We start from the raw sequence: 11,143 nt of genomic DNA on the forward strand, positions 1-11,143 counted from the left end.
TGCTCCTCTACACACTATGCATCTCCGTCATTTGACATTAGCCTCTGCCAACCCACACCGAGAAAAGAATTTTAACCCTACTCTTGAACGTACATTTCTTCTACAGAAACTTAAAACGTGTTCTAAAAAAGTCATATTTTAACCTACTTTTACAAATAGCAAACATTACAACACCTGAAATAAAAAAAATCTCTAGTTTTCAGTTTGCTTTGTGCCTTTGACAGCATGTCACATCTAGTCCATTTTTCTGTCTGGCACACTAGAATCTTACTGCTTGTGCAATGCCCTGAGGAAGCATACCAACACATTTTTCTCCAAGCCTTGAAAAGAAGGTGGTTAACAGGAAGAGCAACAAAGCCAATCGGGTTTGGGGACAGGTAAGCGTCTCTTTCCCCAGACTCTTACACAACTTGGGGAGGAGGACTGGCACAGCCCCCTTTCAATACTGCATACTTCAAGGGTGCCTAGAAGTAATTCATGAGGCAGTGAATGGGCCCCCTTCATCTTCACCATTCAGAACCTACTACAGGCTCAGATAGAACCTGGCTGCTTTAAGCTCTTTTGCAGGATATAGGGAAAGCAGAAGAGGCTATGTGCCAGGAAAGCAAAGGTAAGTGACCCCTCCACCCCACACCCCTTTGAAAGGAAATAGCAGTGGCATAGGCCAACCTCCTTGAAAGGGGCTGGGACAAGAAAGGTGAAGTACAGCTGTAGCAGAAAGCAGCCCTATCCTTCCCCTCATCCCGTGCCCCAGAGCCCCTCCAAGTATTCAGGTTGCTAGGAGTGCCACTGGACTGCACCAGGGTCAGGATTTGTCTGCAGAAAGATACTAATGCACATACCCAGAAGCGGCCAGTGCTCCCATTCATGCTTTCCTGATGCAGTGCTCATGCATGCTCCTCTTTTTGTGTGAGTGCCATGCCCGGGATTTTAAAACCAGAGGCTGTAGTGTAAACATAACCACAGAAACATTATGTACGTCAGACTGGCTCACCTGCTCAGTTCTGAGCAACATAAAGCACTTCCTAAACTAGCATTCTCAAATGCAGCCACCATGGACTTTTCTTGTGGCCACAGCCTCCTCAGTGGTGATTGAGGACAGGGAGATGGTGGGGAGCAATGGATCCACCAGAGGAACAGGCAGCCAGTGTGAATTCCCCCCCCCTTCCCAGGGGCAGTGGGGTTCAGGCTTCTGGCTTCAGGTCTGGGGTGCGAGCTCTGACCTCCAGCCACACAGCAGCAGTCTCCATCCTAAGGCTGTGGGGCTTTGGGCTCTGGCCCCGGGTTCACCACCACATTGCCTCTGGCCGCTGCTGCCTCCCTTGGCCCCTGCTGCCTCCCTACCCACCTCCCCATCCAGGGCTTAATCTGTCCTCTGGTTTACCACGGCTGAGTAAGTCTGTTACAAATATCACTATGCTAGCAAGGAGGCAGTGAAAAGTGATATTAACAAACACAAATATCACTTTTCACAGAAACAGAGTTACTAGCTAGTAAGCCATTTTAAAAAAGCAACACCTCCCGCCCCCAAAAATCAACAAAAACAAGAACATGCAAAGCACCTTGTGTTTCTATTCGGTTTGGGTCCAGTAAAGAATCCAGACAACTGTACATTATTTTTATTATTGAGTCTGCAAAGAGCCCTACATAAATAAATTACACTGATTTGGACATGTATATGTGCATATTTATTTGTTTTTCCTAAAGTTAATTAAGTATTTTAGGAAAAAGTGTCAGAGCAGCCACCAGCAAGAGTTGGTGGCCGCACTCTGAGGCCACCAAAGTTTTTGTTGTGAGAACCGCTGGACACAGAGTATGTTTTCTCTGCAGCTCTTCTCCAATGGGAGCAACAAGATCAGATCAGGGAATTTAATGCAGGTTTTCCACATGAACACAGAGCAATGTATACACCTTTTCTAATGAGAACTAACAGTTTTATTTAAAAAGAACTTGTGGCACCTTAGAGACTAACACATTTATTTGAGCATAAGCTTTCGTGGGCTAAAACTCACTTCATCGGATGCACGCAGTGGAAAATACAGTAGGAAGATATATATAAACAGAGAACATGAAAAAATGGGTATTGCCATACTAACTATAACAAGAGTAATCAATTAAGGTGAGCTATTATCAGCAGGATAAAAAAAATTTGTAGTGATAATCAGGATGGCACATTTCAAACAGTTGATAAGAAGGTTTGAGTAACAGTGGGGATGGGGAGGGAAAATTAGCATGGGGAAATAGTTTTTACTTTGTGTAATGACCCATCCACTCCCAGTCTTTAATAAAGCCTAATTTAATTGTGTCCAGTTTGCAAATTAATTCCAATTCTGCAGTTTCTCGTTGGAGTCTGTTTAAGTTTTTTTGTGACTTTGAGATCTGTAAATCGAGTGACCAGGGAGGTTGAAGTGTTCTCCGACTGGTTTTTGAATGTTATAATTCTTGACGTCTGATTTGTGTCCATTTATTCTTTTGCATAGAGACTGTCTGGTTTGCCCAATGTACATGGCAGAGGGCCATTGCTGGCACATGATGGCATATATCACATTGGTAGATGTGCAGGTGAACGAGCCTCTGATAGTGTGACTGATGTGATTAGGTCCTATGATGGTGTCCCTTGAATAGATATGTGGATAGAGTTGGCAACGGGCTTTGTTGCAAGGATAGGTTCCCGGGTTAGTGTTTTTGTTGTGTGGTTGCTGGTGAGTATTTGCTTCAGGTTGGGGGGCTGTCTGTTGCGAGGACTGGCCTGTCTCACAAGATCTGTGAGATTGAGGGATTGTCCTTCAGGATAGGTTGTAGATCCTTGATGATGCACTAGAGAGGTTTTAGTTGGGGGCTGAAGGTGACGGCTAGTGGTGTTCTGTTACTTTCTTTGTTGGGCCTGTCCTGGAGTAGGTGACTTCTGGGTACTCGTCTGACTCGGTCAATCGGTTTCTTCACTTCAGCAGGTAGGTATTGTAGTTGTAAAGGTGCCACAAGTACTCCTCGTTCTTTTTGCTGATACAGACTAACACGGCTACCACTCTGAAACCTGTCAGTTTTATTTAAATTTTTTGATATTGGTAGCCCCTGAACTATGAGCCATTTTTCACCAGTGGATTAAGAACAAATATGTAAAAAACTTGTAAAATCTAAGTTTCCTGAATTCCTGATATCAGGCGTCCCCATTTTCTGCTTCTGTTTGCCCCCATTGAACACTTATGCACAGAGACACATAAATGGGGGTGGTAAAATAAGGATGGAATTCTTTCATCCTGGAAGCAACATGGTCCAGTGGATAGGGTACAGACCGAGGAATTAGATCCAAGTTTTATTCTCCACCACTGATTTACAGTATGGCATTGAACAAGGTTTTAACCTTTGTGCCTCAGTTCCACATCACTAAGAAGGGGATAATACTCATCTATTTCACTAGTACTTTGAGACCTACAGAAAAAAAAAGGGGGCTATATAAAGAAAGTTACTGGTAAGTAACCTAACAACACTCAAAGAACCTCTACATATTTCAATTTTTGGGCTGGGACCAATGGAAGAAGCCAAAGGAGTGGGGCTTTCTGTGCACTTTTATAACCTCAGCTCCTAATGTCTGGTGTCAAGAGATGGCACTTATGGAGGTATTGTCAGAGGAGGGTGCTGCCTTCCACTAGGTTGGTAACCTCAGCAACACAAGGTGGTGCAACAAACAACTGGGAATATTTAGAGGCCACCCTAAGAATCTATTGTCTTTTTATGCTCCCCTAGCTACACAGCACTGAAATGCCCCAAAATCCACCATTCTGCAGTATCACAACCAGAAGAAATGGACTATGTCCCAACTCAAACGTAGAGCTGGATCACAAAAGAGGTGGTTGGGTTTATTTTTTTTCCCCCATGCATGTAACAGCATTATGAAAGGTTTAATAAATATTTCATAACCTAAAAATATCTATAAATGTTGGTTTCACTAGTGATTCAATTCACAGTGGCTCTTGAGGAAAACTTTGTAACTACATTTGACTGAGGAACAAATTCATAAAAAATAAGTGAGTGCACATACGTCTCTAAACTGTTCGCACGTGGATGCATCTAAAATACATGGCAAGGGATTCTATGACAAAGTTGTCCATTCATTATCCATTTTATGTAAGTACATTTATATTGATCTTTAACTGGAAAAGAAATAAGCAATTATCCCTCTTCAGTCATTACAGATCAACTTCAGTTCTTCCACTCTGATCAGCAACAGATATCCCCTATGATTGACAGACTCCCTTCTCTCGTGTACTATGTTTTCTCCTCCTTCAAATCTCTCTTCTGCTTACATTCATCTCCCCACTGGAGAGGGTACAATATTTCCAGGCGCTTGAACTGTTGTCCTATGTATTGTTTTGTCCAAGTTAGCCTATAAGCTTCAGAACAGACACCTTATTCTTTCCACATAGCACATTACAAAAATAAGGCTAAGATTTAGTCATGAGTATTTTTAGTACGTCATGGACAGGTCACAGACAATAAACAAAAATTCACAGCCCGTGACCTGTCGATGACTTTTACTATAAATACCCCTGACTAAATCTTAGCTGCTCCTGGGGCCCTGCTGCTTGGGGGGGCGGGAGGGGGTGGTGGGAGCAGGGACTGACAGCTGGCCCCTGCTCTAACAGCAGGAGCTGACTGCCCCCCAGCCGCCTGCTACTCCAAGGCCCCCCAGGACCCCTGCTCCAAAGACCTCCAAGGTGGTCCCCGGGACCACTGCTCTGGGGCTGCCCACGGGACCCCTGCTGCTCTGGAAGCCCTCAGGACCAACTGCTCGGGCGGTCTTGGGATCAGCCACACCAGTTGCTGCAGCTGCAGAAGTCACAGAGGTCTCAGAACGTCACAGAATCTGTGACTTTTGTGACCTCCGTGACAGACTCGCAACCTTAGGTATGTGTGCTTACAGCACTCTAACCAAGTTTAAAATTGCATTGATAGCAGGCTGCAATATCACGAACAAGAGCATACAAACATCTGTTAGAGAACAGGTAGGCAGTCTGTATAATCATGTTGTGTTTCACTTTGATAACTAGGTGAGCACTGTCAGTCTTACATCACTTCAGTAAGAAACACGTCAGCATTGTGGGCCAGCCAGTATACTAGCCAACAACTAGGCTTATTCACCTCTTGCTCTTCATCTCCTTCCTGGATTTTGAGACTTAACTCCTATCTAACCCTGCAACCAAACTGTTTGAGAACAAATCCAATATCATCAATAGACTTTGAGGGATATTTATCTATCCCTTCAAGCTCTTTGGTTCTATCTTTATTCTTGCCTTTAAAAAGATAGATGGTTTTCTGGAGTTGCACCACACTCAAATTTGTAATTACCTCCTTATTTTACAGATCACTTTTGAGACCATTACCACTACACTTGGAGTAATTTATTTTCTTGTTGACCTTTTTCACAACAATCTTAAAAGTAATTTCTGCCACAGTATTCTTGCTGGATGCCCAAGAATAGGTAACCCAGTATGTTGGACAAATGCATCTTTTTTGTTAGTTATAAAATGCAAGTTGAAGGCAGCAAATTACAATACAAAACCAAGTAGTTTACCCTTTAAAACAGCCTTGGGAACATCACAATAAGCACTGAGAGAGATGTGGAGAAGCAAGAAGAGTTCCTCTTTTATAGTATCATTCCTTCAAACCAGTTACCTGCATGTTTAGTTATGTTTTCTGATACACTGTCCTATCATTTTAGCTGAGACTACCAGAGCAATGAAAGTAATATAAACAGAAATAACTGCCTTCCCCGGTTTGGTTATAATTGTACTTCATAGGGCTTTTTCCAAAATGTCTTGGAAACCCACACTTGCTCTCGGTGAGGTCAGAGACTGGAATAGTCTAACCATGACAGGTATAAATTTTATTAGAGAATATTTAAAAAAATAAACGATACAGAAAATTTGAAGCTTCAGTTATTGGTCATTGGGGGTAACATACAGAGTGTAGGGGTATGTTGGTGTTTTGGGGATGGGCAGCACACATAGTATATACAGACTGCAATGTCCCCAATGAGGGGTGGGTAACCGGTGGGTGGGATCAGGAAACAGTCGATAAGCGGTGAGGATCTATCACCCATACAGGAAGTAGAGACAGTCATGGGTATAAGTAAGCGGGCTGGGGTAATGGGGATGGGGTGACCCTCACGTGGTGGGATTCAGTTAGGTTTGGTGGGCTCAGGGGATAGAGTCCAGCGGGGGGGGGGGGGGGGTGGTCTGTGGGTGCACGAGGTCTGCCCGGCTCACTCTCGGTATTGGCATCTATAAAGCCATAAGAACTAAAAATCTTTAAATAAAGCAAGATTTAACATAAACAGGAAGCTGATGAGATATTGTATTAATTCTATTCTTGTATATCTACTGGTTCTTGTGCACACCTCAAGGCATAGAGGTAGTAAACATTTGATGTTGGGGTCAGGATGCATCCTCCTCATTTAGGTTTATAAATCTATGAAATAAAAGCATCTCAAATTATCACTTTATCCTGTGTTTAAGAGAGGGACAAGTCACTTTCATGCCAATAATACTCTGAGTGGCCTTTCAAATATTTTTACACTGCTCTCATTAGAAATTGCAAAAACACTATTTCATAGCAAATTTTAACCACTTGCACTCTATTCACATTGTTTTAAACGTTTTTCTAAATGGTTAGGCAGAACAACAACAATGGTTTGGGCTCTATATCATTCTACACTCGTATCACATTGTAACAAAAAGGATTATGTATTTTCATCTCATTCTTCAAACATTTACGAGAAGACCCTACGTTTATGGAAAATATTCCTCTACAGAGAGGACATAGATGCTGATACAGATGTTCAAGTCTAGGTGCTCATAAGAGACTCTGTGATAGACTGCAGTGAAAATCAGTTTTTACTTTATTTTCTTAAAGCATACTCCTTAGCTCAGCCTTCTGCACATTTTACTGAAAACTAAAATGATTGTCACTCTGGTTTTAAGAGTGAAAAGCCAAGATTAAGCAATCAGCACTTTTCACCATCATGTGGTTTTAAAATGAAGTCTACATGATAATTTAAAATCCAACATTATTATAGTTTACAGATTACACGTAGCGGACACCAATTCAAATGGTCACATGCAAACATTCAGACACACAAAGCTATCTGAGGAACACTAGTCTTTTTGACATTCAGATGAATGCACTAGAAACGTGGCAGAATTGGTGCACTCCGCGCACTAACTTTAAACAAGCACAATACCCTTAACAACTGAAAGTACACAATGAAGCAAAAAAAAAAAAAAAACTGCATTAAAAATTGGTGGACTACTATTTGTACAGTATCCAACTGTCTTTCTCCATAGCCACAACAACTTTTGGGGTCATGTAGAATACAAACTATGATGTAATTTGGAGTCCATTACTTAATCACTACCAAGTCACTTACACAGACTGGGAGCATATCTACACACAGGAATTTTCAACTGCACTTGGACATTACCAAACACCACTCCTCCATTCCCTCCCCCTCTAAATAACCAGTATGGAGTGCTGTTGTCCTGTTAGTGTAGAGAATGGTCAACTGAGTTTACCACCTGTTTTAACAATGTGCAATCAATTACTCACAATATTGTTTTGTCAAAAAAATAAATGTTGAAAGCAGCAGGCTCTCCCCACAATGCCAGATAAGGGAAAATCAGTGAGAAGCAGTGCTTGACACTCAACCATGTTTGACAATTCTTGTGTAGATCCAGTCTACAGTCCAAGTTGGACTGTCCAACTGACCAGGGCCTGAGAAATTCACTCACCAGTGGGAAGCTTAAGGCATTGATTTCTGAAGAACTAAAGCTCTCATTTTGAGAAAGAGTCAGTTCCTAGCCATGATGGCTGTGCAATGCTGTCTTTCTGAGTCAGCAGACATTTCCAGTGCTTCTGCAGATGCTTATATAGCTTTGCCAAGCTGCAGCAGAGTAACATTAGTAAGAGTGACAGTATGGCAGCTGCCCACATTGTTCTGAAGAGTAACTGTGAAACTCACCAACAATCATGTCAGTTTCATGCAACTGTTGTTTGGAGAAAAAAAAAATAAGAAGAGACCCAGGTACTGGATCTAATCAAATAAAACCCACAGCTGAGGCTTGGGGATGAATACAGTAGAGATAAATAGAATGTCTAAACTGTACAACACTTACTAGCCAAAGACAAAAGATGAATCCTTTAAATGGGTTCTACAGACAGCATCCTCCTTAACAACTGAGGCTGGTAAAGGCCCTTGGCTTGTCACCAAGACAGATATAACTTAGATAATTTTTTCACATCTTAGCTCATAGAGCCAAGCTTGCAAATCCTCCCACCTTTATCTTTCTTGTTTACCTCTGGCTAGTAGAGTTAGGGTATGTCTACGATACGAATGAAGGTGTGACTGTAGTACACAGGTAGCATACCCGTATTAACTTTAATCTAGCTAGCATGGGTAACAATGGCAATGTAGACATGGTGGGCTTCAGCACAGGCTAGCAACCAGAGTATGTACCCAGGCTCCCTAGAGGACTTGCACTCTCGTTGCTACTCCATGCTGAAGCCTGTGCCACCTCAGCTACACTGCTATTGTTAACACTGGCATACTTGCCAGTGCTACAATCATGCCTTTACTTTGCAGGACAGACATACTCTTAGGAGCAGAGGCTTATTTGTTCAGTATTCCTTTAATCAGTGAGGCTTCCCTTTAATTGGAAACAAAGAACAAAAGAAATAATTTAAAATACTGTTAAAAAAATATGGCTTTAATTTATTTCAAACACTAAACAGATACAGTAAATCCATAATTTTCCTGCTACAAGACAAACACTCATTATAAAAGACTAGTAACATCACCTATTTGTATTATATGAATATTACCAATTACATCTCATCTTATATACAGTAACTGTACAAAGGGCTAGAAAAATTCAGTATGTTTCTCTCATTCTAATTTCCTTATCTCACAGTCAAAAACACCCTATTTTTGTGCAGCTCATACTGTCAGAATGCAAAATCCTGAACAACTCTCTCCTGCTAAGGATGGAGAATAACAACAAGAGAATAGCTGTATAAAAACAGAATGAAACCAAGGGACCCAAGAGAAACACACACATCTATCAGGCTGTGGAAGAGCAATCTCCCACAGGATGCAGAGAAGCCCTATTCACCTGGGACATTTAAAGGTCACCTGCAAAGAGGGGAAAACACACAACCTGTGCGTGTGCCCCTTTTGCTCCATGAGGTGTAAGAGCAGCAGGAAAGGGCTGTCTCCTTGCTGCACCTCGCCCCCCATCCCCCACGCGTATTTTGCGTTACAAAGTCAGGTCAGCAGCCCGGAAAGGCTCCGGGAAAGCCGCGGAAGAAGGATTCCGCAACCGCGCGCGGTAGCTGAGCAGCGCAGAGCCGGAGCTCTCGGACAGACGGGTTGAAGCGCTGGAGTTTGCTTCTTTACATGACACCCAACCGACTCCGGCCGCTAACGGTTTTCAGGGAAAGTCTCTGACAAGGGCTCAGCAGCCCCCGACGCTTCGGCTCAGGGGCACGAGGCCGCCCCGAGCCTCCCTCCAACACGGCAAGGCAGGGACGGGCCACGGGCAGGGGAGAACTGGGGTCTGCCCAGAGGGGAAGGGGCTTCACGCTCGCCCAGACTCGCTCACCACCACCCCGCCCCGGGAAAGGTCCACTCAATGCCCCCCCCCCCACCGATTCGTCCCCAGGCAGCGGGGGCGGAGGGCACGTGGGATCCTTCCCCCAGCCCGGGCAGAGGCCCACGGCCAGGCCCGGCGGGGGGCGGCTCACCGGCGTGCTGGTCCCGGGGCCACAGGTAGTAGGTGGCGGGGATGACGATGAGCCCCACGAAGCTGGTGAGGAAGTAGAAGAAGGTGTTGCCGCTGTCATCGTACTGGAACTGCTGCCCCGCCATGGCCGCTCATCCACGCCGCCCTCCCCACGCCGCCGGGGCACACCGCGCTCGCTCACGCGGGCCCAGCCAGCATCCGGGATCTGGCGAGAATGAAGGCCGCCCCGCAAGCCCCCCAGTGAGACGTGTCACTATGCAGCCACCATAGCAGTTGTGACGTCACACGCTGCGCCTGGATTGGCTCATCCATTTCCCCCGCCCGCTGACAGGGGGCGGGTTGGGGGAGGGGACGTGTCTGTGACTGGATCCCTGAGCCCGCAGGGAGCGACGGAAGCGTGCGCGTGCGCGGGAGGCGTGCGCTTGTAGCTGGGACCCGAAAGGCGCGTTGCTGTTTGGCTGAGGCCAGGTGTGGGGGCGGGTCTGTCTCTGGCCGGGCCCGGGAGGTGGCTCTGGCGGGGCCCAGAGCGGGGTCTGTGTTTGGGCCTGCAGGCGCTGGTGGCCTGTGTTGGGCTGAGCCCCAGTGCACGGGGCTGTGTCTGGCTAGGCTCGCGATGGGCCAGGTTTGAGGTTCTGGCCCAGGCCGGGCCACTGTGACTGACCAGCAAGCGGCTCTGCAGCCGCAGGTAGTGAGTCAGGAGAAGATCTTACCTTGCCCTGCACTGGCTGCTCGTCTGCCCCCCACCAGCCGCCTTCCGTCCCCGGGATGGGTCGCAGTGTTTTGTTTGGGGGGCGGGGGGGTATTTCGCATGATTTCTAGAATCAAACTCAGTAACTTTTACCTTTGTTAAAAATGTGTCTCCTCTCCAGTGAGAATGGAGCCATACGGTGCCCTCTGTCAAAAGCCCATTATTTCCCTATGCCTAGGGCCCTACCAATTTTCATGGCCATGAAAAACACATCACGGACTGTGAAATCTGGTTTCCCCCTGTGAAATGTGGTCTTTTGTGTGCTTTTACCCTACACTATACAGATTTCACTACAATTGGGGGACCTGACCCAAAAGGAATATGTAGAGGTGTTGAGGTATTGCCACCCTCACTTCTGCACTGCCTTCAGAGCTGGGTGGCCAGAAAGCAGCTGCTGTTGGCCAGGTGCCCAGTGCTGAAGGCAGCGCTCGGCCAACAGCAGCACAGAAGTAAAGGTGGCAATATCATACCATGCCATCCTTACTTCTGCGCTGCCTTCAGAGCCGGGGCATGGCAGCTGCTGACTGAGGGCCCAGCTCTGCAGGCAGCAGCGCAGAAGTAAGGGTGGCAATACCATACCATGCCATCCTTACATCTG

The 11,143-nt window shown here is 45.5% G+C and overlaps 1 protein-coding gene across 2 annotated transcripts in view; it reads right to left on the minus strand.

The window, feature by feature from the left end:
• The window catches only part of SEC63 (SEC63 homolog, protein translocation regulator), a 118,382-nt gene extending 108,278 nt beyond the window's left edge, over nt 1-10,104 (minus strand). For both annotated transcript variants that reach the window (XR_010599571.1, XM_008164915.4), the window contains exon 1: nt 9,799-10,104. Coding sequence is in view for 1 of the 2 variants with exons in the window: in XM_008164915.4 (XP_008163137.1) it covers nt 9,799-9,922 (124 nt within the window). In the remaining variant the exon portion in view is untranslated. The remainder of the gene's footprint in view (nt 1-9,798) is intronic.
• Between the last annotated feature and the right edge of the window lie 1,039 nt (nt 10,105-11,143).

Source organism: Chrysemys picta, chromosome 3, assembly GCF_011386835.1.
Source record: "Chrysemys picta bellii isolate R12L10 chromosome 3, ASM1138683v2, whole genome shotgun sequence".
NCBI lineage: Eukaryota > Metazoa > Chordata > Testudines > Emydidae > Chrysemys > Chrysemys picta.